The sequence below is a fragment of the Mycena indigotica genome (genome assembly GCF_014461135.1).
Source record: "Mycena indigotica strain 171206Taipei chromosome Unknown Mind.scaff0013, whole genome shotgun sequence".
In the NCBI taxonomy this organism is placed as follows: domain Eukaryota; kingdom Fungi; phylum Basidiomycota; class Agaricomycetes; order Agaricales; family Mycenaceae; genus Mycena; species Mycena indigotica.
In genome coordinates, this window is record NW_023503012.1 from 822,620 (window position 1) to 850,100 (window position 27,481).

At 53.3% G+C, this 27,481-nt stretch overlaps 7 protein-coding genes across 7 annotated transcripts; all 7 read left to right on the forward strand.

The window, feature by feature from the left end:
- Positions 1-83: 83 nt before the first annotated feature.
- MIND_01266700 (NmrA domain-containing protein) lies at positions 84-1,312 on the forward strand (the record flags this gene model as incomplete). Its single annotated transcript, XM_037369147.1, has 4 exons — positions 84-168; positions 217-592; positions 640-1,141; positions 1,187-1,312. The coding sequence occupies 4 exons, from the start codon at positions 84-86 to the stop codon at positions 1,310-1,312; spliced, it is 1,089 nt and encodes a 362-aa protein (XP_037214353.1).
- Positions 1,313-7,466: 6,154 nt separating this feature from the next.
- Positions 7,467-9,678, forward strand: MIND_01266800 (uncharacterized protein; the record flags this gene model as incomplete). The annotated part of the gene is made up of 10 exons (XM_037369148.1): positions 7,467-7,721; positions 7,772-7,843; positions 7,896-8,010; positions 8,067-8,116; positions 8,176-8,353; positions 8,403-8,551; positions 8,603-8,819; positions 8,876-9,176; positions 9,229-9,435; positions 9,489-9,678. The coding sequence occupies 10 exons, from the start codon at positions 7,467-7,469 to the stop codon at positions 9,676-9,678; spliced, it is 1,734 nt and encodes a 577-aa protein (XP_037214354.1).
- Positions 9,679-12,707: 3,029 nt separating this feature from the next.
- On the forward strand, positions 12,708-13,314 carry MIND_01266900 (FAD-binding FR-type domain-containing protein; the record flags this gene model as incomplete). The annotated part of the gene is made up of 3 exons (XM_037369149.1): positions 12,708-13,050; positions 13,100-13,219; positions 13,274-13,314. The coding sequence occupies 3 exons, from the start codon at positions 12,708-12,710 to the stop codon at positions 13,312-13,314; spliced, it is 504 nt and encodes a 167-aa protein (XP_037214355.1).
- A 2,269-nt stretch (positions 13,315-15,583) lies between these two features.
- Positions 15,584-17,435, forward strand: MIND_01267100 (p-loop containing nucleoside triphosphate hydrolase protein; the record flags this gene model as incomplete). Its single annotated transcript, XM_037369150.1, has 5 exons — positions 15,584-15,811; positions 15,861-16,281; positions 16,329-16,630; positions 16,675-16,738; positions 16,786-17,435. 5 exons carry the CDS (start codon positions 15,584-15,586, stop codon positions 17,433-17,435), a joined length of 1,665 nt encoding a protein of 554 aa, XP_037214356.1.
- A 479-nt stretch (positions 17,436-17,914) lies between these two features.
- On the forward strand, positions 17,915-19,366 carry MIND_01267200 (uncharacterized protein; the record flags this gene model as incomplete). Its single annotated transcript, XM_037369151.1, has 1 exon — positions 17,915-19,366. One exon carries the CDS (start codon positions 17,915-17,917, stop codon positions 19,364-19,366), a length of 1,452 nt encoding a protein of 483 aa, XP_037214357.1.
- A 1,042-nt stretch (positions 19,367-20,408) lies between these two features.
- Positions 20,409-21,471, forward strand: MIND_01267300 (Anaphase-promoting complex subunit Apc11; the record flags this gene model as incomplete). The annotated part of the gene is made up of 7 exons (XM_037369152.1): positions 20,409-20,574; positions 20,623-20,724; positions 20,771-20,790; positions 21,048-21,076; positions 21,125-21,214; positions 21,262-21,298; positions 21,343-21,471. The coding sequence occupies 7 exons, from the start codon at positions 20,409-20,411 to the stop codon at positions 21,469-21,471; spliced, it is 573 nt and encodes a 190-aa protein (XP_037214358.1).
- Positions 21,472-21,603: 132 nt separating this feature from the next.
- On the forward strand, positions 21,604-23,917 carry MIND_01267400 (uncharacterized protein; the record flags this gene model as incomplete). The annotated part of the gene is made up of 13 exons (XM_037369153.1): positions 21,604-21,801; positions 21,850-21,921; positions 21,972-22,086; positions 22,136-22,185; positions 22,238-22,303; positions 22,354-22,468; positions 22,520-22,671; positions 22,724-22,961; positions 23,013-23,052; positions 23,103-23,366; positions 23,425-23,511; positions 23,568-23,687; positions 23,740-23,917. The coding sequence occupies 13 exons, from the start codon at positions 21,604-21,606 to the stop codon at positions 23,915-23,917; spliced, it is 1,695 nt and encodes a 564-aa protein (XP_037214359.1).
- Positions 23,918-27,481: the final 3,564 nt, after the last annotated feature.

The following is a 27,481-nucleotide window of genomic DNA, read 5'->3' on the forward strand; positions in this document are numbered from 1 at the left end:
CTGGGTGTTTGCCGACGTGCTTTCGGCGCCCGGAAAATTGCAGATAAAACACCGGCGGGGGGCGATTCCTCTATTCCCCAATAATGTCGTCTAATACCCATGAATCCAAGCCCAGAAGCATACTGGTCATGCTTGCGACAGGAAAACAAGGCAGCAGTGTCGTGCGTGGTGCGTGCAATCATATAGCTTGACCTTTTCTCGCCTAATTCGATACAGCTCTAGCGAACGCCAATGCGCTCGCTGCTGCCGCTTCCCAGCCACACCCATGGTACATCCTCGCCCAAACCCGAAATCCGCCATCCTCCCCAAAAGCCGGCTCAATATTTGGCCTTCCTGGAGTTCATGCTGTCAAGGGTCTTCCAACCAACCCCGCAGCGCTCTTTTCGGCTGCCAACTTGCCCAAGGACACACCTCTACCGATTTGGGGCGTGTTTTCCGTCCAGCAAAGCGCCGACAACCCGAAAAGTATGCCAGGAGAGATATTCGAGAGCAAGAAACTTGCAGATGCAGCAAAAGAGCACGGCGTCAAGCATTTTGTTTACTCCAGCGTCCAGTTTGGTGGTATGGAAGGGAGGAAAACCCACGTTCCTCAGTGCGTATGATCGAAAAGCGAAATTTCATTCCGTTCACACCCTACAGCTTCGAATCAAAGCGTGAAATCGAGGAATACATCGAGAAAACACACTCAACCCTACCTACGACCATTCTCCGACCCGTCACATTTATGGACCAGCTCTGTCTTGCCGAGCTCGCCCACGCTAACAGCCATGCAAAACCCCCGTCTGATTTTGCCTCACGCTTGACGAGACACATCTTCTTCACGCAACTAAAACCGGGCAAAAGACTTCAGTTCATTGCTGTCAGCGACATCGGGGTCATGGCCGCCATCGTGTTTGCACATCCAGAAGTCTACATCAATCCATTGCGGGAAGGCACCTATCTGGATTCTAATGGGCGGTTCAAGGACGTTGACCTTGCTGGGGATGAGTTGAGCGGGAAAGATATGGCAGATGTGTGGCGCGAGGTTTTCGCGAATAATCATACGGGGTATGACAGGGAGTTTAAGGCTCAAAGCTTCGTCATGCCCTTCCTGTCGAAACTTGTCGGCAGGGGAATGAAGGAGGTCAGGCTCATGTTTGAGGTATATTTTTGTCGCTTTTTCAGGATTGCGTCTGATGCGATCTAGTTCTTCAACGAGCCGGGATTCAATACGGACATCCCGGCCTTGCGTGTCATCCACCCGAAATTGAAGGACTTTCAGACGTTTTTGAAGCAAGAAGTGTTGTTAGAAGGGTCTGTGGATATCTCATAACAGTTATGATGGCTCCGGCGCGCGTTGCATTCATTCCATGAATTCCAACGCCTGGCGGCCCTGGCCATGACCAAGTACCCATTAATATTTCTGCACATGTCACAGTGTGCTGTATAAACGTGCCCATCGATTCCTTCGTTGCGACCAGAATGCATCTGGAAGCTCATATCTCTAGATATTCCGGGGACTCGGACAGTCGTCACGGTCAGAACACTCTAAGTATAACTTGCGTCCCTGCTTATCGGTTGATAGATTTGCGACCTTCCTCCTGAAATTCTGGTGCCACTTTTTCGCCAGGTCTTGACCTCCAAGTCGTGGTTAATGTACCACGCCTCATGGCATTACCCACCATTCCCAAAGCAACTTACGGGAGATGTGACCGAGCTCCTTGCCTTCATGCGAATTTGTCGAGCCTGATGTCAACACGCTTCACCATGCTCGGATTGTTGCACTGGATATAGTCCACACGGTCGGACTGGGATTCGGAGGACGAAGTTCCGGAGCACAAGCTAGAGCCCGATCTCGAGTTTCTGCAGAAGCCGAATGCGATGCCTTGTTTGCAAATGTGCCGGACTATCGATGGCGGAGTAGCATATTTAGCCTGGGACCTACTCCCAGACCCGTTGGAATTACTTGACAGAAATATTGCCGTGCAAGACACTGTCTTGGGTCCCGACGAAACTGTAGACCTAGCGGAGTTGATGCCACCGACTCGGAGAAGTTGGCTGGCGTTTTTCCTGTCGGATAACGGGATTTGGAGCAAATCGGATGAGGAAGAAGATTCTGACTATGAGCCGCCAAGCTCAAGCTCCAGTTCGGAGGGAGGATCGGAATCAGATTCAGAGGAGTCGGAGTCAGAGTCAAGGGAGGGAGGAGAGATCACTCGAGATGAGGTTTTTACTTTGTTTCCGATTTGCTGGGACGACGAGGTCGATTAGAAATTGAACCGCAAGGGTCTATGGTAGTACTAGTAGTATCCCTGGTGTCCTTGCCTTTCACCCCGAGGATTTAGAAGAAAACTGGAGGACTTATCTTCATTAATTTTCTTTGAAAAAAAAATACTCCAGATTTCTTTGAAATCTTCAGGACAATATCGTAACACGTGACCCAATTTTCTCTCTCTCCAAACACTTTTTTCTCGAAATTCTCATAGCGGCCATGAGACCGACTTCGTTCAACCCGGTCTCGCCTCCTCGCGAAGTCTATACCGCCGCTACTCCAGTCTCGCTCCCCCAAGCCGACACAAGTTTGAAGTTCTAGGAGAAGCAAATCGACCAAATGCCCCGTTCGTTCTGTCAAATCAAGAATTGCGTTCGAGGAGAGCTGGGACGTCATGAGCTCTGTTCTCGGTGAGAGGTCCCGTGTCTTCTAAGGACGTGCTATTCATGGGTCACTCAAGCCCAAGTTGGTCGGACAACGCCGGACGATATTTCCGGAGTATATACGAGTTTGGTGGGAGTGGGACTCGCGCCAGTCCCACTCCCAGTGCTGTTTGACAGCGGTTAAGCCGATTTGGTGGGACTTGTCCCATCAGAGTGGGACTCGATGCACATCATCTTTCTGATGTGTCGTGCGTGGATCATTGGGTTGCGGCGCCGGCCGCGACGGCCGGGGTTTTCCACCCCGGACCCCGACCAGGGCGTTGCCCTGGACCCACCCTGCCGGGGGCATCCGCTCGCCGCAGGGCCCGCTGCGCGGAGCATCGTCCGTCTTCCCTTCAATTTTTTCCGCCTTTTTGCATGACTCACTGTCTTTTAACTCTAGGTTGCGGCGCCGGCCGCGGCGGCCGGGGTTTTCCACCCCGGACCCCGACCAGGGCTTCGCCCCGGACCCCACGCTGCCGCGGGCTGCCGCTCGCCGCGGAGGCTCGCTGCGCGACGCCGGCTAAGTCTCTCTCCTGAGCTGGCATCAGCCGGCCTTGGAGACGATCACAGCAACCAGCCATGAATCCCACTTTGATAGCTGGAGTCCCACAGATTGGAAGGGAGTGGGACTGGCACGAGTCCCACTCCCACCATTCTCGTGTACCCTCATGTTTCCGGGGACCCCTACTAGTATTTTTTAGACGACCTCAAGGCGCACACGTGGATTGCGCTGAAGGAGAAGCCAGCGATGGACGTATTGCATCGCTTTTTGACGACTTGGTGGACGTGTTCATGGAGACAACGGGCAGACACGACACGACGAGCGAAGATTGCTGATAGCCTTATTAAGAGAGCGAAGACTGTTGTTACTCAATGAGTGCGTTGGCTTGTTTTTCATCATTCATTTCAAGTTGACGCTGACGAAAGGTATCGCTTCAAGTTGTCCGACTCGAAACGTGTCTATTCGCTCGACCGTCCTTTCCATCCATCCTCACTGGCACTTGCTCACATCATTGGTGTTTGTACTTGTTTCGTTGAAGTCGAACAAATACAGTACCTTTGTCGGTCCCAAAGCTTAAAAGCTTGATGATATAACAAGCTGCTTTAAATCGGAGGAGAACGATCAAGCTAATGACATGGTCATGAAGATACTACTATAATATTGGTCAGGCTCTGCGTTCGTGCCAATCTAGCTGAAAAACTTGGACAGGCTTCGGCAAACGACGCTTTATCAAGTTTATGCCCTTCTCATCATGATAGACAACCACGTCCATTAGTCCTCCAATCCTACACGCGACGCTCCCATTCTACCTGTTTTGATTTGGTGGGGTCGCTATTGGAGCAGCTTCGACGATTCAGCGGAGAATTGGGGTTCTAACGCTGCAGCAATTTGATGCTTTCTCTCGTCGGAACCCGGAATGTCCGTTTGGGAGGTTATCGGGATAAGGGGCGGCGTCGTTGGTGCTAAATCAGATTGAGGCTGGCGAGAGCAAACTCAGCAAAGAGTCCAAAAAATCCTCAATACGTTTCGGCCCTTCATGATCAGCTATGATCGTCTTCCTTGATTCCTACATCGACACACACACACACAACCGATCCGATTAGCAATCCTCAAAGGCATGTCAATATTGCGTGCTTTTGCGACACCTGTTTATTTCGCTGTGGAGATGGAGACTTGATGGTTGAGCGGCAGAGTACTGCAGCTTTCGATTGAACGGGCATAGGTATGTTTATCTAGCTAGCTCGATGCATCCTTCTCACACACCGTTGTCCAGACTGGTTAATGATGGAATCTTTTTGGGCGGTTAACGTTCGAAGATTGGAAGAGTTTGTGGCATGTGCAGCTAAGAGTCGATGGTTGTTGATGTTTTATATGCCGACCAGAACCGCGCATCCTTTGGATAACAATATCTCTTGAATAATTGTTCCGTCAACCACTCGGCCAAGTTTTGCTGTTTGACCATGTGCCGTGTCGCTTGAAGATCGTTTTTGATGGGAACACGTGCCAACATTCTTTTGCCACAACCTTGATAGGAAAGTAAGTAACCTACTAGTACATCATAACCTGCTTGCTGAACAGTTTTGGAACCCGTTTGTTTTCTAGATGCGCGACGTTCCGCCTGAAATACTTTCCTCCATCATGCGACAGTCCCTGTCCACTGTGTCATGGTCCATCCCCAATGCCAGTTCATCATGGTCATCTCCTCCATTTCCCGGACCCTTTGCACTGGACAAGACGCAAATCTTTGCTCTGATGCGAGTTTGTCGGGCATGGTATCGGGTCGCATCCGAGCTGCTGCACGAGAGTGTGTTTCTTGACCACATAGAACAGCTGCCGCTGCTTGTGCGGACTTTAGAGATGCGACCGGGGTTGGCCGCGCTGCTACGCAATCTGACGATAGGATACCATGTCCCTGATGGTTGGGCCGCGTTACATCGGGCGGAAGTCACCCGCTTGCTTGAGCTTTGTGCTGGCAACGTTACTCGTCTCACACTTGGGACGGTGCCAGCGGATACGCTGTTGTTCGTTGAGCCATTTGCAAGCAACTCCTCGTCGATCCGGAACTTGGATTTGCGTGGCTTCTCTGAGAGCGAGGCATTACATCCCCTTCTGGCCGCTCTCGCGCCGAGATTGGCGACGTTGTCTACTCACGTTCCCGACACGGCGTTTACCAAAATCGTCTTCCCGCGCCTTACGGCGTTGAGGCTGGTCCTCTGGGGAAGCTCTCTGTCCTCCAAATGCTTGTGGGAATTCCCCGCGCTGCAATCGCTGACGCTTGGCAATGACTACGAGCTGGGTAGTCGCTGTGCTGCTGCTGTCCGCGACCTGGTTCAGGCTATATCGACAGGAAACAGCATCACCCACTTGTCGGTGCCCCGACTGAGTGACTGGGCATGGTATAACCACGGGCTCAGTAGTCATTACCTCGAGGCAGACCACGCAGCAGCGCAACAGATTCTTGACGCGTGCCCCGCGCTGCTTTACTTGCGAATTGGCATCTCCCAGTGTCTCGAGTACCCGGCCGATGGAGTCCACCTGCCGCCGTTGACCCACCCGCTGATTGCCGCGCTGGACATCGTCGGCCGGATGAACTGGCACCCCGGCGACAAGCAAAATGTCGATTTGGAGTACCTACAGACCCGCAAGGGAATGCCGGCCCTGCGGATGTGTCGGTTCATTGATGCTGGGCTCGGCTTTCTCGGCGCAGAGATGCTGCCAGACCCACTGGAGGGCGAAGGCGAGCTCTGGGTGCTGGACGCGTGGTTCGGCGGCGGCGGCGAGGAGGAGGCCGAGTGCCGGCGGGAAGCTATGCCGCGAGGCAGCTGGCTAGCATTTGTTCTGGGGGATGATGAACTGTGGGATGACGAGGATGACGATACGGATCCAGACTACGAGCCCAGCAGCTCGGAGTCCGAGTCGGAAATTGAGTCCGATAGTGAGTCGGAAATTGAGGAAGGATGGGAGATGGGCAGAGCGGAGGCGCTGAAGATGTTCGGATCACAGCTTGAAGATGCGTAGCACTTGATTCGCAAGACCGTGACATTGACATCGTTTTTAAGTTGCGTCATGATTCATCCTCCACTGCCAATCGACTCATTATAATCATATACATACTATAATCATATAGTACTCATACTATTCTGTCGTGGAGGACTTCTTTTCTTTGCTACAACGAGTCAAGCCTAGATCGATGGTAGTAATTGAAGCAACCAGCTATCAGTCATTTTCTGACTCAATAGTTGTACCCGCGCACCGACCCCGTATGCGACGGCGGCATGCCCGAGGCCTGCCCGAATGGTGAGACCAGCTGAGGATGGTACCCTTCCGTGTCGCCGACTCCCCGAGTTCGTTGAAACGTTCGATCGGGCTAGGCCCGAGCTGCACGGCGGATCTATCTGAGGCGGCTTCGTAAGTTACTTGCTGCTTAACTGGAGAAGCAGAAGCTGTACGTCCGGCGCGCCAAAGCAAGATGGCAACTTCTGAGAACAAAGAGTGGTGCCGGCCAAGGATCAGCTGTCGGACGTCTGTCGAAGCGTAGAGGATTTGAGGAAAGGGCGCGCGACCAACGAGCATATAGGTCCAAGGGGCAAGCGACTGTAAGCCATCTCCAGCGCCGCCGGAGTGTTACTCCTAGTAGGTGGACGAGACGTCAGCGCACCGATTCGCGGGTAGATAAAGATGCGGCGATAGGCTGTTTCACACTAACTTCTCAGACCAAAACGCAGAGTTTCCCTTCGCGTGTGCGGAGCGCATGGAGGTGGCGGCCGAGCCCGTGCCGCGCGTGACTCGGGCACGCCTCGGGTCACACATCTGTCACAGACGTGACACGGTTGTCAGTTTTCATCTTTGTGCTCCTTTCGTGGTCGGTTTTTGGTACGCATAGGTCGCGGCCTGCCTTGCCGGATTTGCGAAGCATCAATTTGCAGTCAACAGCAATAATAATCTCGCAGGTGCTTTTTTTCTTCCGCTTACGCTGGCGAGGATGGTGATCCTTCTTCAAGTTCTTCTGCGTGGTTTGCGTGGCTGGAAGCGCGCACAAACGCCCCTGCCCCTGCTCGCTAGGAAATGACCCACGAACAGCCACCCTTCTTCCACCCTTCATCCGTTTAGCTTTTCGTTTGTTATGCATCCGGCTCGGGGATGGTGTGGGGAAGGGATCTGGTACCGAATCTGGCAAGGTGCCTACCATTGATGGGGAGATTTATCTTTAACTTGACTTGACGCCGGTCTAGAAAAGTGGCATCTTCCCGCACTACCCTCCTACCCCTCTCCTTGACCATCTTCTACCATGGACGCCGCTCCCTCCTGGCTCGAGTCCGTCTCGCTCTCTAACCTCTCTTCCTCCTTCTCGCTTGTCAAGGCGGCGGTGGTGAACCCGTCTTCGGGCAAGACACAGATTGCGGTACCGTTGCTCGCGACTGCGGGTGTCTATGTCGCCATCGCGGTCATGCAGCGGTTGTATTCCTACTGGCGCTCGTCCATTCGCACGATGATGGGTCCGCCCAACGGCAGTCTCTTGCTGGGCAACGTGCAGGAGCTTATGGTGCGCCCGCGGAAACTTCCATCCTTGTAGTCAACTAAATTCGTTGATAGGACGACTTCGAAACGACCAACAGATGGCGCCGCCAGTTCGGCCACATCTTCAAATTCAAGAGTCTCATGAGCGTGCGTGGCCCGACTGATGCGTATTAAATGTGGTCTAATCTTCACTGTCTAGGCGACTCACATCCACGTCCAAGATATCAAGGCGATCAACCATATGATCCATAACATGCCTATTTACCAGAAGGCGCCGTACGGGCTGCACAACTCGAAGCGTACTTTGGGCAATGGTGCGTTTCTGTGTTTTCCAGGACAAGAATCACGACTGATATTTGTCTGATACCAGGTCTTCTTGCTGTCGAGAATGACGAACACAAGCGTCAGCGCAAGATCCTTGTTAGTTCCTTATCCTATTAGCCGTTGTCTGCGGGGAAGATTGACGCGCTGTCCTTCAGAACCAGGCTTTTGCCCCCTCGCAAATCCGTCTCCTCACCGAGACTTTCCTCAACATCTCCGTTCAATGCCGCGACATGTGGCTCGCCCAATTCGCCAAGGACCCCAACGCTGACCACCAGGTCATCGACATCTTTGACTGGTTCCGCAAGCTTACTCTGGACGTCATCGGCCAGGCTGGTGCGTGTTGGCGCGAGCTTTCTTTAGACTACAGTTAATTTTTGGCTAGGTTTCGGATATGATATGGACGCACTCGAAGTAAAGGGCCAGCCGAATGAGCTTAACGATGTGCTCACCAAGATTTTCCATGCGCCGCATTCGCGCATGCTCATGGGCTTCATGATCCTCCAAGCGATGGTGCCTGCCTTCCGTCTTATTGTGCGCCCCTTGTTCTTCCATTCCAGATGTCTTCTTACTTGCATGTCATAGCCCTTCCCTGGCACACACGTGTTCGTTGAGTGCAAGAACGAGACTTTCCGCATTGGTGGCGAGATCCTGCAACGGGCGAAAGACACCCTGTTCCAGACTGGTGCTGAGCGGGTCGAAGTCGGCTCCAAGCGCAGTGTCCTCTCGCTCCTCCTCCGTGCCAATGTCAACCCCGAGATCCCCGTCAGCCAGCGTTTGACTGATGACGAGGTCATTGCCCGTGTGTTCCCTTCTCCATGCTTGTCGTGCTGCATGAGCTGATATTCATCCTAACAGAAATCCCTACTCTTATCGTTGCGGGCCATGAGAGTACCAGTTCGGCTGTTTCGTGGGCGGTGTCCTTCCTCGCTGGTGACCAGGCTCGGCAGAACAAGCTCCGGGAAGAGTTGCAGGGCCTCCCGGAAGTTCCCACCATGGACGAGCTTAACAACGCGGAATACCTCGAGCAAGTCGTCCGCGAAACGCTCCGTATGCACCCCAGTCTTGTCTTCACCCAGCGCATGGCCATGCAGGAAGATGTCCTCCCTCTCGGCAAGCCTTACATCGACGCGAACGGCAAGACCCACGATAGCATCTAGTATGTCTTTGCATCCATCTTTCTTTTTGCGATGGGCTGACAAATGGGCTAGCGTGACCAAGGGCCAGATGATCCACATCCCGCTGCTCGCTGTCAACAACGACCCCGAGATCTGGGGCCCCGACGCGCACGTCTTCAACCCTGAACGCTGGGACAAGACCCCCGAGGCTGTTAACGCCATCCCCGGTGTCTGGGCCAACACGCTCGCGTTCTTCGGTGGCCCACACGCGTGCATTGGCTACCGTTTTGCTCTGGCTGAGTAAGTCCGGGGTTGGAATTGCTTTCATGGCTGCTGACTGGACTTTTGTGCAGAATCAAGTCGATTTTGTTCGTGATGCTCCGCACATTCGAGTTCTCGCATGTCAACACCGAGGCGGGTCCGCTGGGCGGCATGGCATGCAAGGCAGCGATGATTCCCGGAGGCAGCATGCTGCAACACCCGATGGACCTCAACGCGCCCGAGAAGGGCTCGTGCTTGCCCGTCAAGGTCAAGCTGCTCTGAGTTAGACGGGGGTTGGGGGATTAGAGAGAGGAAAAAAGAGTATCGCGATCATTATTCTTTCTTGTCTTTTGCACAACGTGAATCTGAGTTAAAGCATTAACACTTTGTGGAAGCGTTTTTTTTGAGGAGTGATTACGTGGTGTTGATGACGTGATCGAAAAGGCTTGTCGGCGACCACATCTTTCTTCTTGTTCATCTTGTTCAATGGCGCGAGCGGCCAGGGGAATCTTGTGCACTCTACACCTCCCGCCTTGTCTGCAGGTCGCATTACCCCCCATTCACGTCCGAAACAGATGCGGGTGTGTGAGGGCCTTTTTGCCATTTCAATTTGGCTATTTCGTTCTAACCTTTGGATACCGCAGCCCTCGCCACCCACAGCACCCAAACTAATACCCTTCTGAAACCGCATCCTCGCCTCGGTCTACCATCCGCCAAATGCTCCTTTCTCGCCTTGTCCCGATTCACGAGGTCTTTTCCGTCCAGTAAAGCATACACAACTTGACTGCAACGCAATAGCTGGACAAAGCAAGTCGCCAGCAGACGCGGCGACCCATGGGTTTCGTTTAGAAGAGTGTAAAAATGGCTGTGTGCCTTGGTGCATGTTCACTGCTCCTGAAGTCTTCTTACTGACGTTTTTGTGTGGTAGTCCGAGACTGGTATATCACCCGATGGCAAGCGCATAGATTGGGGCTGGCCACATCCGACCCTGCGGCGGGTTTTCCTCATGAAGAAAATCGTCGTGAGCCGCTTTCGCCCTCTAGGCTTCCTCGCAGCCCAATTTTCAGGGTAATCTCGCCAAGTTTGTGCCCTCTCAATGCAAAGAGTATGGTTATGGAAACTAGAATGAACGTTTCTGACAGCTCTATAGCTACGCATATGAGTGGCGGTCGTCTGGGAATCTTCGCGAGGGCACGGCAGCAAAAGGTGTGTTATTCTTTCTTCTTGTTACACAACTTGCTGAAGGCCTCCCTTAGCAACACGTTTTTGACAAGTAGGCTCGACTGCACAAAATTGTTGGCGACTTTCTTAAAGGAGGTCTTAGGTGGAACCGCTCGACTTTCACGGCCTTATCCACATCGCCCACAAGGTTCAAACAACAAACCAGCTATCGCCCAGAATGCCTGTTTCGTAACACGGGAGCGCAGATTTGCCTATCTTCAGTACGATTAGCGTCAACTACATGTAGTCGATGACCACGAGATGGAACCATACGGCTTCAGGTACTTAGGTTTCCCGCTACCGACGCTGGTTATGCATCCGAGTCGGTTCTTCAACACGGGGATCGTTATAGCGGGTTTATCGTATTGCGAATCGAACAATTTGGGTTCTTTCCTACGAAGTAGTAGGTCACAATCTATAGAGGAGTGACGAGAACTAGTGACTGATGTCGTTCGAGGACACATGGAATAGACCCGTTCTCCGCTAGCGCTGTTGCTCAGAATGTGCGTTATCGGGGCCGCTCCAAATTTAAAGAAAGACTGAAGAAACTCCTATCTCGAGTATAATTAAGAGAGAGAAGGATGGAAAGAAGATTATTTTCCATATGCACACGAGTCAGTGCAGATTCGAAGGGCAGCGGGTAAGGTTCGGGATCTTCGTATCTTTCAGGCAGAAGGAAGAGAATCAAACGGAATAACTGTCAAACTGCAAGCGTTACCGTCCCGCATCATGACGCCAGATGGCGCCTCGGTCACACTTGCGATAGCCTTGACGTCGAACCATGCGCTATACTTGGACGACGAGCACGTCGCAAACGCAGGCGGCGTTATCGCTTATCCTCGCGCTCTGAAACAGCCCGATATGGCCCTTCTGAGGTTTCTCCGCCGCAGATGACGATGCGCAGGAGTCTTGGGGCCCAGTTTAGGCTGTTCCCCGGGCGGAAGCTCTTTCACGGGTATGTATACTTTGCCCACAAAAGGCAGCCATTTCCCTTCCCCCCCTCCTTGGCCCACCTCTTCACAGGTCACTAGCGTCCGGCGGCAGAAGGCCCTTCCGCCTCGCGCGCATTGGCGACTTATATTTGGGCCCACCAAATCTCCGAGCCCACGCCCACTTAATTCTCGCCAAATATCCTCGGTGTTCACTCGGGCCAGGGTTAGCGCATGCGGGGGGGAATTAGCCCATAGTTTGAAACGGACATTGAGCGGCGTTGCGGTCGGATTCAAGATCACTTCTGTGCTCGTGCTTGGAGCATAACGACACTCGAGGGCGCCGTTATCGAGTTCGATTCACGCTCAGTGTCGACGTCAATCACGACCCAAACACCTTCTCGGTCTTCTCTCGTAACCAGTAAAAAAGGATTTTCCCCATCAGACGCGCCATAAGGGACCCGCGCCTGCAGGAGAAGAAAAACGCCGTGCGGTCGGGGTTCTCAGATTACCGGGTGTTGATAGTCATTCGACGTGCGGGCGGGACGCTACAGGTTTTTCAGTCTGGAACGTCTGTTTCTAGTCGGAACTCAAGTTGGTAATGGGGTAATCGGGGGAACTTGAAAAGAGAAGTCGAACACCGATTTCCCTATAGGTCAGTGACCAATCGCAACTTGGCGAAGAAAAACCTATCTTTGGAATAGTCGTGACTGACGTCGAGAGCCAATCGCAGGAGCCAATAACCCATTTCAAGCGACATCCGAAGCCAACGCTGACGCATGAATTCGACGAAACCGTAAGGTACGGGTGCGCTATTGATCGAGTTCCTCCGTTTAGAGGGTACAACCTCTATCACAATCCCCCGAGCTAGCTTCCGATAAACGATTATGCCCTGACGGCCAAGCAGTTTCCGCCTGTCGCCACCGTATCTGATAAAACAACATCTTATCAGATCAGATAAGCTGATGCACGTTGTGGAAGAAGCCCTCGGCTGGCAAATGGAAGCCCGTCGTCGTGGACGCACCTCCGAGTTTCATGCGCACTTTTTTGCTGTTAACCCCGGAAAGTGTACGGCATCAATGGCTAACAGCGTGCTTGCATAAAGAGGCGGACGATGCGGTACCCCGGGTTCTCTGTGCCTCCCTCAGGCTCGAAATCGCAATGGCTAGTTCGACCGCCAGCGCCAATGCCAGCAACGTGATGGCTGCCGCAAACCCCGACAAGACGATCAGCAAGTACCGCAACCACCAGTACCCCGTCGAGCTTTGGTGGACGCTCGCAGCCTTCATCGGGCTGCTAACCGTGATTCACTGGACGACAGTGGTCATCCGCCTGACCCGCATCAAGAAAGGCCCGTCTTCCGTCCGCGCAGGCCTGCACTTTGTCCGCGCGGCGGCATTTCGGGTCCAGATTCCGTATGGCGTGGGACATTCCATCAACGTCGCCGAGTTCCTCGCCGCCTGCGCCTACATCGTCACTATCTTCACCTGGCAGTTCATCAATAGTGTGTCCTATGTTGCCTGAGAGAGTCCCTGTTCCTGATATGGCGACAGCGACGGACCTCAAGGGCAACCGCTTCACGCTCCGATACTGGACGAACCGCGCAGGACACATTGCCGCTGCACAGTTCCCCCTGCTCATCGGCCTGGGCATGAAGAACAACTTCATCTCGCGTGAGTTGGAGTTTATTTTCCATCAGCGGGCCCTGCTTACCACGTATCTGGCAGTGCTGACGGGCGTCAGCTATGAAAAGGCACGTCGACTGTAGTACACTTCCACGATGGCTGACTTGTTGCGCAGCTTAACTTCATGCACCGCATCGTGGCGCGTGTCATCGTGATTCTCTTATGGGTCCACGCTGGCGGTCGTGTAAGTGACACGTTGGCTAATGTCATGCTGACTCACCAGCGATAGATAAAACAAAGGTGCGCATTCGCGTAGGCAGGCCGCGAAAAAGTAACGCGTCGACAGCGGGAAAAAGGTCATTCTGGAGGACCTTGAGGAATCGTGGCTGCGCATGGGCGTAACGGCCGCGATCACTTTGAGCTTGCTCGCCGTTTTGTCGCTACGACCGATACGCAACCGCAGCTACGAGGTATTCCTTGTGGCACATTTCTTTGGGGGCAATGTGAGCATTCCGTTTTTCAGTCATGTCGGATCATTAGCTTACACAGAACAGCATCGTGCTAGCCGGCGCCTACGTCCACACCGCCGAATTCCAGTAAGTCATCCTGAATCCATCAATAAAAGTCTCAACCGGCTTTGCAGTGAGCAAATATTCCTGTACCCCTCGCTAGGCCTGTACTTTTTCGACCGTCTGCTCCGGGTGCTGCGGCTCTGCTGCCAGAACGGGGGATACCGACGCCTATTGCGAGTGGCCCTCCGGCAAACCCCAAACCCCGTGTCAGCCAAAGTCGAGGTTATCTCTCCAACGCTGCTCCGTCTCCGCGTGTCGGGCGTGCCCCATTGGGTCCGCTGGGGCACCGGCCAGGTCATGTACCTCTCCGCCCCCCGCATCAGCCGCCTTGGGGCGTGGGAAGCGCATCCATTTTCGATCGCCAATCCCGACAATGCCGGAGAGCTGCCACAAGACGGAGGCGCGCTAACGCCGGCGACGGACCGGACGAGCATGGAGAAAGAGTCGTCGGACCAAAAGGAGAAGGCGCTGCCGAGCGAGTCGTCGAGCCCGGAGCCGCAACTTTCTTCCGCATTCGCGCCCGCACGGTCGAGGAGCAAAGAAATGGTGTTCTTGGTCCGTGCGCGGAAGGGATTCACGCATCGTCTCCTCGATTTTGGCGTTGGCAAGGAGGCAGAGGGACAATCGGCGGAGCTGCCGGTATACCTCGACGGGCCATATGGGAAGCCAGCGACAGTGGACGGATGTGAGCAAGTTGTGCTCTTTGCAGGTTTGGGGGTTGTCTGATCAGTGTGAGTTGTGATTAACGCGCGTTTCAGGCGGCTCGGGCGTGTCATTCACGCTTCCCATCCTCCTCGAAATCTTGGGGTGCGTTTATCTGTCCAGGACAAAAGTTCCTGCTGAAGCTCAACCCGCAGCTCCCCGTCCTCGAATTGCGAAAAGCTGCTTTTTGTCTGGAGCATCCGTGACGCTTCTGAGATCGCAGCCATCCGCGACACGCTCAACGATGTGCTGTCACGACACGACCGCCTCCAAAGGGGCATCGCCGTCGATATCCGCATCCATCTCTCCAACGGAAAAGACAGCGAAGGCGTTTCCGAAAAGCACCCAGAGACATTGGCACTCGAATGCTTCCCCAGCATCCAGATCTCAAACGGGAGGCCCAACGTGGACGGTATTGTGCGGGAGGCTGTTGCAGGGGCGGGAGGAGGGAACCTGTCGATAAATGGTGCGTTGTCGAGGCCTTTTGACATCAAGTATTGATTATTGCGTAGTTTGTGGTCCGACCTCTATGGCGGAAGATGTGCGTTCCGCGTTACGGCGGGGAGACAGGTACCATAGGTGTATGGCAGGGGAAGACACCACTGGTAAAGCTGCATGTAGAGACGTTTGGGATTTAATGTTTTTTTCGACGACTTTATGTTGGGATGTAAATTCTACGGCAACAAGGAATTGTATTGATATTGCTACAAGTTGTGAGTACAAGGGAGTACGATGGAAGAAGAAATCACGCTCAGACAGCACACAAGGAAAATTGATGTGGACGTATTTCGGCTTTTGGGACCGCGGAGGATAGGAGTGGGGATTCAAGTTCTTCAACAAAGCAGTTCAATTCGGGAACGGAATCTTGGGAGCAAAAACCCAGAAGAGTATTATAGTAGTAGAGGGTTGTTTTGGTGGTGAAGGAATCAGATTATCAGAAGGATGAAGAGTCTCAGTCGGAAGAGAACGGTATAACGATTGAATGCGTCAGACCAGCTATACCTTTTCGTTAGCTGGACCGAACGAGAAATGAAAGCGCTACGCACCTGGTGACCGCAGTGTAGCAACACTTGGTAGTCTACAAAAGAGTTTAAATTTTGACATGTGACCTGAAACTGTGCGTTCATCCACAAATTCAATGACGCTCTGGCGGGCGGCGGGACGGTTTCCATTCAATCCCATCTCCTCTTCTCGACGGTGCTATACCTCTCCATTCATCCTCGCGCTCCCGAAAGCCGACATTTACCGCTTCGGCGACGCCAATCGGGCAACGCCGGTCCTCCACTCCGTCGAGTGGACAATCGAGCCACACGAGAGCTGGGCCGTCGTGGGCTCTGGTTCTGGTGAGAAGTCTCTCATCTTCGATGTGCGTGCTGTTTACTCTCCCCTCTAGAGCCCAAACCCACCTACCCAAGTTGCTGACGGGACATCTGCGCGTGCACCCCCCGCCGGGCCAGCTCTACCCGTTCCTCGCCGCCAACGGGGACCCGTACAGCTGCATATCGCTTGTGTCGTTTGCGAACCGGCGCGCGGCGGGCGGGGCGTTCTATGACTTTTCGGCGCGGTATGGGGCGGTGAGGGAGGAAGACCGGTACACGCTGCGGCAGACGATGTTCCCCGAGACGATCCACGACCTCAAAGCACACACGCGCGTCGCGCTGGAGGAGAAGTCAACGATGGACATGGCGTTGTTTGACGAGTTGGTGGACAAGCTCCAGTTGAGGGACCTTATGGATCTGCCGAGGGTGGTTTTGAGCAACGGGCAGACACGACGAGCGAGGATACTCAAGGCCTTGCTGGGAAAACCAAGGCTGTTGTTATTGGACGAACCACTGAGTGCGTTTTCTGTCTAATACTTGTTACAAGCTGACGAAAAGGTTCAGCGGGCCTGGACGCGGCGAATCGTTCTACTGTCTTGTCCATCCTTCACCACCTGCACCAAAAGAACGACCCCCACATTCTTCTTGGACTTCGTTCCCAAGATTCGGTCCCCGGATGGATCACACATCTTGCCTTGGTGGATAATGGCGCTGTTCACGTCGGCCCCAAAGCCAGTATGCTGCCACACAAAACCCGCATGCAAGAGGCCGCCGCAAGGAGAGCAGAGTCCCGTATTTCCCCTACACAAACCGGAGACGTGGTGGTGGAGATGAAGGATGTGAATGTCGCTTATGGTCCTCGTCAGGTTAGTCTGAGTTCTCTCCAAGTTCTTCTGTTTACATCCTTCAGGTACTGAAAAACATCAACTGGACCATTCGCCAAGGTGAACGGTATCACCTCCGGGGCACAAATGGTTATTTTTCACTCGACTTAGTTTTTGTGTTAACCCAAAACTGATAGGCTCTGGCAAAACGACACTTTTGGCCCTTCTCACTGGGGACCACCCACAATCATATACGCAACGCTCAAACTCTTCCTCCTTTTCCTTGTTTGGCTCCCCTCGCCACAAACTCCCGACCCCGACGATCCATTCGAGGATTGGTGTCCTGACACCGGAGTTATTTGATGCTTTCCCTCGTCGGTCCCCTGGAATGACCGTCTGGGAGGTTATCGGGACAGGTTTCGATGGCGGCTATGTTTCGCGGGGAGAGGATGGTGTTGGCGGCGCTGAAGAAGAGCGCAGCTGGCGGGTGGACAGGATCAACGCCGTCCTCGATGCCTTAGGTCCCGCAGCATGGTCCGTATCCCCGATTCCGGCCTCCGAATTCGCGAAGAGGCGACTCGTTTCACTGCCCGTGGGCGAGCAGCGAATAGTGCTGTTGATGCGGGCCCTCGTTGCGCGGCACCCGCTGATATTGCTGGACGAAGTGTGGAGCGGAATGGATGGGCAGATGGTGCGCGCTGCACATGACTATTTGCGAGGGGGCGGAGTCGGGGACCACCAGGCCGTTGTGGTCGTTACCCATATCGAAGACGAGGTGCCCTGGGACGAGCGGGATGGGCTGCGGAGGGTGGAGCTGCAGGATGGCGTGTTGCGTTTTTGCGGCTGAACGTCGACTTGTTACTGTACTGTAACTGTGTCGCTCCGGAGTATTTTTGTAATCACCCTTAGGACTCAGAACAAACCTGGAGGATTCTTTAAAGCTTTCAATGAAGGTAATAGTGTGCCAAAAGATTTTTCACCTTCATTCATCAGAAACTGAACCAGAGAAATGCTTCTCAAAATAGGTTGCCTATACATACTTATGGGAAAAATCAAAAGAGGCATTTTTGTATGGCAATCCTTTTTTTCTAATAAGATTGCTATTGTATTTATCTGGTATTTTTTAATCCATTTTCATAAAGACATCCCTCCATTATTAAAATTGAAAAAAATCCTCCAGTTTGTTCCATTTCGGGGTGAATGTCGGCTGAGATCACGGCCACGTGCCACCAGATCATCTTTCTTCATTTCCTCCACCATATCGATACTTGACTCCGACTCTTGAAGCCGTTCTGGGGATCACTCAGCCTAACCGTTCTACAGAGGATGCTTGACCTTCCCCCCGAAATACTTGGCTCCATCTTGCGACAAGCCCTGTCTGTTTCCTGGTCCATCCCCAATGCATCATGGTCATCTCCTGCGTTCCCCCAGCCCTTTGCGCTGGACCGGACGCAAGCCGTCATCCTGATGGAAGTCTGTCGGGCGTGGTATCGGGTCGCGTGTGAGCTGCTGTACGAGAGCGTGTTCGTCGACCACATTGACCAGCTGCCACGGCTGGTGCACGCTTTGGAGACGTGGCCAGAGTTGGCGAAGCTGCTGCGCAACCTGACTATTTCGTGCTACATCCCCGACTTGGACGATTGGGAAAAGGTGCATCAGACGGGAATCACGCGCTTGCTCGAGTTGTGTGGGGGCAACATCACACGTCTGGGGCTCAGCATCGCGCCGGACCCTTCAAGTTTGCTCATGGCGCCATTGGCCACTGGCAGCGCGGTTTGCCACCTCGATCTGCGGGCGTTGTCGGGCAGCGAGATGCCGGATGTGTATCCCATTCTGGCAGGATTGGCCCCGCAACTTGTGACGTTGTCGACCTACGTCCCCGAGGCCGTGTTCCCCAGCCGAATCGTCTTCCCTCGCGTGACGGATCTGCGGCTGGTGCTGCACGCGGTATCCGCGTCCGCCGACCACGCGTGGGAGTTCCTTGTTCTGCAGTCATTGGTGATCGACATCGGCGACCGTTATACCGCGAGGCAGCGTTCAACCGAGCCGGTCCGTGACCTTATTCGCACGCTTGGCGGCAAGACCATCACCCACTTATCGGTGCCCCCGCTGAGCAACTGGACATGGTACCACCCCGTCAGCAGCGAGTACCTCGAAGCCGACCACGCCGCGGCACAGGAAATGCTCGATGCCTGCCCAGAGCTGCTCTACCTCAAAATCGGCATCGCCCAGTGTCTCGCCGAGCAACCGTTCGATGACTTATACCTCCCGCCGCTGACACACCGCTATATCGCCGCACTGGACATCGTCGGCCGGGCAAACTGGCACCCCGGAGACATGGAGAACGTATACCTCGACTATCTGCGGGGCTGCCGCGAGGAGGGCATGCCGGCCCTCCGGAACTGCCGGTTCATCGATGCCGGGCTCAGCTTCCTCGGCACCGCCCTACTGCCGGACCCGCTGGAGGGAGAGGGCGAGCTCTGGGAGTACGACGCGTGGTTTAGCGGTGGCGACGATGTCGACTACCGGCAGGCTGCGGTACCGCAGGGTAGCTGGCTGGCGTTTGTGCTGGGGGATGATGATATGTGGGATGACAAGGACTGCGATGAGGATCCGGACTATGAGCCCGGTAGCTCGGAGTCAGAGTCGGATGGGGAGGATGAGTCGAGTGGTGACTCCGGTCAGTCTGAGGAGGAGGAGGATACTTGGGAGATTGACAGCGCTGAGTTGTCGAGTTTGTTGGGCGAACGGCTGGAGTCAGACTCGGATGTAGATTGAAGATCTTGAAGATTCAGCCTGGTGAAAAGTCCTTCCGCTGGGTTCCACTCCCAATTGCTGAGCGGACACCAAATCGATGAAATAAACGAAATGTAAAGTTCCTGGCCAACATGTTATTGCGGGAACCTTGGGCCGGCACTGGCAGCTGGATTTGTGGCAGGGTACTAGGGGAATTAAACTTGAAAGGCTGGGGTGGCAAGAGGGAACTTGTCACCAATGATGGGGAATAGACAAAGTGGAGAGAATATTCCGCTGACGTCCGCTCGCTGGCGAAACTCTGAGTCTGCTGGTCAGTTCCCATCCGTTTGCTTGTTCCTTTTGGTTTGTTTTCGATACATTTCGTTTATTTCATCGATTTTATTTAATTTACGATGAATACACAAGTCAAAACCTACACAAAAATTCACGCTGCTCCTTCACCCGCAAATAACACAAGCGCTATGCAGTTGTGCAATCCTTTATCGGAGGCGGGGAGCAGGGAGAGCTGGCCGAGCTGGCCGAGCAGAGGATAGATGCAAAGATGTCTGGTCAACAATTGCAAGCTGGCCCCCTTAGCTGGGCAGTCGTTTTCCACGCTCGCTGCGTCGAAGACGACAGATTTCTCACCAGAGCCAGAAATAACGACGCTCAGCTCTCTTTTTGAGTGGAAAACCGTGTCCCTTCATTCGCGTCTCCGAGTCCTGAATGGGAAATGCGAATGTGGGCTGGGGGATCGTGCTGTAAGTTCTCGATGAGTGTTCAAGCTTGAAGCAAGAATGTAGATTAGACCTGATCAGCCAAATACTATTAGGTGCTCTCACCCGTTACAAAAGTGGCTCCTCCGACTTGCATAATATTCTGTCGAAGTCGTTGTGCCACAGTCCACGAATCTCCCTTTGAGACACTCTCTCTAGATGGTACGAGTGCCGCTGCTACTGAAGCAGCCAGAGATAACAACTGCAAGGCCCACGAGAAGCCCGTTCGTTGAGAATGTGGACGGAACCAAATCAAGAGTGTTGCTGATCAATCGAAGATGTGTCCTCACTTCTTGTCTTCCACCGTCATGAAAGTCACGATCAAGCATTGGCACGCTGTCGCCCAATGGCGCTGGGACACCGGCGCAGACGATTCAGCGTCGAACGAGGAGGAGGACGTGTGTGGCATCTGTCGCGTTGCGTATGAGGGCTGCTGCCCAGCGTGCAAAGTACCCGGAGACGATTGTCCACTCAGTGCGTTATGAACCTTGTTTACCTCCAACCCGAGCTTACGAAAAGCAGTCTGGGGCCAGTGCTCGCATGTCTTCCATATGCATTGTCTGCTCAAGTGGCTCGGGACGCCAGCCTCGAAGCAACAGTGTCCGATGGATAGAAGGGCTTGGGGTGCGTCTTTGGTTCCACAAATTTCCAACTCTTATACTTTCTATAGTAACTGCGGAGCGCAAACTCGTTGTTTAAGGACCCCAAGTCCACAAACGTTTGACTCTATCACCATCGAGATCTTGGGTGTATCGAATATGCTCGCACTATAAATCAGACGACGACCTTTTTTCATAATGTGGAGACCTCATCTTATGGACCCCCAACGTCTTTGAACGGGATCAAGGTGGAACAACTGTAGTGGTCTGGCCCTCAGCCCTGGATGGCATCGGCCATTAAGCGTCTCATCCATGCACAAACAAATCCATCGGCAATTAGTATGACAGAGATTCGTGAGGAGAAAGTCCCTTCCCTTGTATGTCCCTTTCATTTCTACTTATGCTTTTTTATAATACTTCGCCAGTACTGTGTTGCTTAATTCGTTTCATTTATTGCAATTGATTTGTTCCACCCTCGTCGTCCTTGGAATCAGTCCCACAAAACTGACTTTTGCGTACGTCGTTGTCAGTCAAAATCCTCAGTTCCAAGTTATCTCACCAGTTATTGCCGCCTCCGAGCCGTAGTCAGCCAATCATCTGTCAGTCCCGCGCCATTTGACGAATCTGCTGACGTTGGCTGCAGTGTTCTCAGGAATGCACCTCCAATCGCGAGCATTGGAACGATCAAAGACCACGCAACAATCCCGCTGCCACCTTCCACCAGCCTTCTCACCAGCTTCTCAGTCTTGACAAACTCTTGACACCGACCTAATGCCGTTTGTATAACGTGTGGCTGGGACAGATATAAAAGGCAGCGGTTTTTCCAGCTCCTCCTTAACTCGCACACTCCTTCTCATTCATTTTACTTCCTCGAATATACCCTTGCAAACAACGCCGAAAGCTCATGTCTGCCCAGCTATCCGTCTATGTGGCTTGGATCGGGACAGCGACCCGGATTGTCCTTCCCATTGTGGCCACCTTGTCCATATACCTCGTCTACCACGGCGCACTCGTCCTTTACTCAGAGATCACGTCTCCGTTCCGTGCGATGCGTGGGCCTCCCAATGGAAGCTTGCTCATGGGAAACTTCAAACAGATGGCTGTGCGACTACTGTTTTGGTCACACTCGAAGCGTTGACCACAGGCACAGGAGAAGTACGACATCGAGGATGCATGGCGCCGCCAGTATGGACGCATCTTCAAGTTGAGGACATTGTTCAGTGTGAGTTTCTCGTGGCGAGCCGCATGTGTATCTCCAATCTGTCCATCTAGGTTCCACTACTCCATGTCCAGGATGTCAAAGCAATTAGCCATATGCTCAGCAACGGCAATGTATACCAGAAATCACCAGTGTCATTGGAAAACACAAAACAAGTGACTGGCATAGGCGCGTCTTCCAGCCCAATATTACTTCATTGGGCCAAACAATACGACAGGACTTCTGGCCGTCGAGGGAGAAGACCACAAGCGGCACCGTCGGATTCTTGTACGACTCCTCTCCCCGTTAACATCAGCATCATACCAATTCTTTTATGTAGAACCAAGCCTTTGGATATCCGCAGATACGACTACTCACGGAGACCTTCGTCGAAAAGGCTATTCTAGTAAGTTATCTGAGATAACTCCGCATTCCATTCGTTAATCGATGGTGCAGCTTCGTGAGGTCTGGCTTGGGCTCCTTTCGAAGAGTCCAGCGAAAGAGCAAGGCCAGGTTATCGATGTATACCTCTGGCTGAGGCGAATGACCCTCGACGTTATCGGACAAGCTGGTGGGCCATTCAACCTTGTGCCAGCGTCTTGTACCTTTTAAACCTTTCCAGGCTTCAATTACGAGTTCGACGCGCTTCAGATACGTAGCAAAAAGCCAAACGAGCTGAACGAAGCGTTCACCCAACTCTTCCATTCACCAAGCTCCCGTTGGGGAATAGGGTATCGCCTTGCACGGTCGATGGTGCCTATACTCAGTCTTGTAGTGCGTGAATCTAAAAATCCATCGCATCATGCTAACTTATCTTATCTGACAGCCATATCCTGGTTTGCGCACGTTTAACCAAGTCCGAGCAACAATGTTCCGAGTCGGAAGCGATATTCTTGCCAGAAGCAAAGGCGCGCTTGGGATTTGTGTCCCTGATGCAAGCAGAGGCGCGGGGTCGAAGGTGGGCCTGGAAGGGAAACGCGACTTGCTCTCGATCCTGTTGCGTGCCAATGTGGATCCGGATGTTCCTGCCCGCCAGAGGCTGAGCGACGAAGAGGTTATTTCCCGTCAGTCTGCGTTACAGACACACAGAGGATTTTCTAATTAGATCTCATCAGAGATTCCGACCTTCCTGATTGCTGGACATGAGACGACAAGGTACATTCCACGGATGGTCTTTTCGTTGCCAGATATCTTATTATTCGTAGCACCGCTGTCTCTTGGGCTTTATATGCCCTCGCTCACCATCCAAAGGTCCAACGAACTCTTCGCGAAGAACTGCTCCAGATGTCCGCCGAGAATCCCACCATGGACGAACTAAACGCCCTCCCGTACCTCGACCTTGTCGTGCGGGAGTTCATGCGCTTCCACAGCCCGGTTACATCGGTGCAACGCATGGCAATGCAGGACGATCTTATCCCGCTCGCTAGCCCGTACATCGACGAAAAGGGAAACTCGCATGAGAGTCTCCTGTGCGTGCTTCCTTTCCCAAAGAGCGAGTATCTCCAGCTGACACAGTCAACCTTACAGGGTGCCCAAAGGCCAGCGCATCTTCATCCCCCTGGCCGCCGTCAACCGGGATCCGGAAATCTGGGGCGACGATGCAAATGAGTTTCGGTGAGGAATTTCCATTTTCAAGATACCACCCGTTGCTCATCTTGCCTTCCGCTCAGTCCTGAACGCTGGGAACACATACCGGACGCCGCAAGTGCAGTCCCCAACGTGTGGGCAAACCAGCTCACCTTTTTTGCGGGCACACACAACTGCATCGGCTTCCGCTTCGCCCTGGTCGAGTTCGTTTTCAAACCTTTCTTTGCTTTTTATGGATGTTGATCTCGGCGCTAGAATCAAGGCGCTTCTTTTTGTCCTCATCCGCGCCTTTGAATTTGCGCTCGATCCAACAGCGGGTCCAACGGGTGGTATTGTCCCCACTGCAGGCGTCCTGCAGCGCCCGAGGTCGACTGCGAAGGCCACAGATTTGGAGTCGAGCCTACCGCTGATGGTCAAGCCATACTCTGAGTGAACTTGCGCGTAAATACTTAATGCCCGGATCTTTCCACTACAACTAGTACTCCCCTCTTTCTCCCTCTTATGGACTGAATCGTATTCTTTCTTCATACAACGGACTACAGAATTTTGACTATTAAACTAAAACTTGAACAAAAATTACTGGGAGGAACCGAGTCTGGGAAATAACGACATATCAAGGTGCACCAAGATACTAACAGACCACCTCAACGATGTCCAAGGCAGCTATTTCCTTTAGCTTCTTGTGGATATCATCACGCCTCTCATCCCACACGTCTTCCCCGGCCTTGATCCCAGTTGCAAGCTTGATCATCCGGCTTGCCAGCTCCTCGGAAACGCCTCGCGGCCGCCTGAGCAAATACTTGCGCACCATCGTCTTCTTGTTCTTTCCGCGCCCCCAGCATCCAGGGTGACATGACAGCGCGCGAAAGTGGTGGCGCGTCGGCCATGCAGAAGGCGGCCTCCTGGGACATGCGCCCCCGCGTGATCTCATGATGACCGTCGTTGGGGTTTCCCAGGTTGTGTGTAAACTCGAGCACACCGTCTGTCCGCCCGGTTTCGTGGATGTATGTGAGTTGTTGTTTCAGGATGCTAAACGAGTGGCGACGGTAATGTTGGTGGACGATGTGCCGAATGAACCGGTCGTCTCGCTTTCGCAAAGGATGGGACGGTATATCGGAGTCGGAGTGAAACGAAGCAAGTGCTATTTTGTCGAGATCAGAATGAAAGGACGCAGAAAAGGCGTGCAATAGACTCACAAGAACATCGGTTTCGATGGCCATTCAACTGCTTCCACGCAATCGTTTGGCAGTCGACGGAACAATAGTAAGCTTGAAGGCACTGGGCACATCGTCTCAACTTCGATAAGGAGAGAATAGCGGCGCACTAACATCTCGATGAGTATTTGGATGAAGAACAAATCCGGACACACATGGTGGTTGTCACAAGCCCGCAGTTCTGCTGATCGTCGAGGTTGGAACTTGTCATAGTCATCGACTCGCTCGCTGACTAGTTGCACAAAACCACAATAGTCCTCGTGAATGGGCGTTCCATAAAATTCATATAGATCTTCGCAGTTTGCTTGCTGGCGCTCCTTGGTGGCACGGGCGAGAGCTCGGACGACGGGAAAGTAGACCATCGCCGCAGGGAGGGTCGTGCTCAACATCAACTTGAATTTTGTGAGCGCATCTTCAGGGAGTGGTCTTGTCCATTGCGTTCTGGCACATGCTTTGAAAGCAGGAATAAGGTGGTTGTCGAAAGCAATGGCAGCATCGGGGAAGAATGGTCGCGAAGAAAGTAAAAGATCTACACTGGGGGCATTACCTAAGGCGTGCTGGAACACGCGGGCCGGCCGCAGAGCTCACCGCGTACCTACCGCGGGCTTGCTCAGTGACAACTTTCTTTGTCCTAGGACAAAGAAATTCTTTGTTTCTGGGTCCGCGCTAGCAACGCGGCTGGCCCGCGGTAGGTACGAGGTCAGCCACGCGTTTGACCCGCGTGTTCCGGCAAGCCGTAGGCTGTGCCTCTAGTGCTAGACAAGACAGAATGTCATAGATCGTGTTTTCGTGCTCCAAGAGTGGGAGGAAGGCCGTACAGGCGGAATTAAGTGCCTTTATCATGACGACAACTGCGCCGGCTGCAGCCAAAGCACGCACACCAGACTGCTTTTCGGCAAGGTGCCGGACAATATGTGCTTGCGCAACGAGCTTTCCTGCCACGAATCTCGTCGCGTCGTCATCCAATATATCGGCAATGTGCGCCGTCAGCATAGTCGCGAGGGTCGCAGGGCAGTCATCGAAGCTTTCAAGAAGCCGGTCAACACTGTCGCAATCGTTGTAGTAGCATGCGATGGTCAGACATAACCCGTTCGTGCTATGGCAACCCCATTTCCGATTTGGGTACTTCATGAGTCCCGTCCAACACCGTGCAACAAAAGCATGGAAGCCAGGTGTGACATTGGTAAGATCATCGACGGCGCAACGAGCGCCGAAGAAGGACAGAGAGAAAAACAAGTTGGTGAGGATCTGGATGATTGCGCTATCGTCGAGACGCGCAACTAGCGTCGAGTGTGCTTCGAAGAACTGCATCCATTCCCATGTCCGCGGCCACAGGTCGGGTAAAGTGGCAGAGGGAATGTTGGTCATCTTGAGGAGCAGCACGAAACAGCCGTAGGCCAATTGCACAGAGGAGAAGTTTCCCCCGAGCTGGTCGAGGTCTTCAGGATGGAGGTTCTCGTAGACGACAGGGAGGTAAAGTAATAGGGAGTTGGCGTCGAGTCTGCGGATCTTCAGGTATAGTTCTTCCCATGCGGCCACTGATCCACCTGCAGCTTGGCCTGCCTGTCGCTGAAAAGCTGTGAGATTCGGCTTAAGAGAGACAACGACTCAGATATACGCACACGAACAGGCGCAGGAAGACTGGCCAGCGATTCGAGGCCGAGGAGTGGATGCACCGTCATGCAAGAGCGCGGTCAAAACTGCTTTCGAAATTTTGTCGAAATTCGCGGGCAGGAAAAAGAGGATTGGCGTTGACAATCATCCTCGTCATGCGGCAGCTGCGGCATTAATATTGGCAGAAGATCCCTACCCCCACAAGCCACGGGTGATGAAGCGAATGAGGGAGACGCTGCAGACTGAAAAATCGCCATGGTTGCGCAGGATATGCATGGTCCCTGACAGTAAGTAAGCTTGAGGGACTACCCGGCCACAAAGTGGTCTTAGATACCATGCTCCAGATGGCTGGGAGGGTGCAAGGCTGAGCGATGATCGGTAGCGAACGTCGAATCTATGAGAAGGCTCCTAGCCGTATAAAGTATGCAAAGAGCAGCACTCCGCGTTGACTCCGCGCTTGCGGGGCATTTCCACCGTGTTCTGAAGAGGAGAATAAGGAAGCTGACGTTGAGCGCGCAAGCGTGACCGCGCCATCAACTTGACGGTCTCAGGCTCCGCCTCCGCCATTCTCAAGCGTTCATCGTGTGCTGGCTTCTGGCTGGCTTCCTATCGGGGACCTTTACGTGCACGACCGCCCTTCCTTCTTTCTCTTCGCCCTCGCCTCAAGCCCATTCAAGTTGCCGAACATCGCACTCAAGCTGGACCAACAATTACTCAGAGACAGGAAACGAGACAGTTGTTGAGCTACTTAGTGTCATGGCGCGTGGAGTTGCGTAACCGGATGGCGTCTGATTCTGACCTCCATATAGTCCTGCTTCTCCAGCCGCATCCCCATGCAAATGAAAACCTGAGGCTCAGCATCTTTGCGCTCCACAGCCCATGCCCGCCTACTTCAGACGCAGCGCTCCATTTACGACGTGTCTACCAGAGGCGGTGGTACTGTGGAGAAGAAGCACCTATAGTATGTTGTCTATATTAAAGAGCAAAGTCTTCTCGTTACAACTCAATCCAGCAAATTGACATTCAAGGACATCCGGCTCTGCCCACAACCACGCCTCATGGACTGCCACGCCCATAGTAAGGTCGACCTCTGAGCTATCTCCCCTCAAGTTTACCACGGCGCATCTTGTTCTACTTGAAATCTCAATATCGTCAGCGCGGTCAAGCTA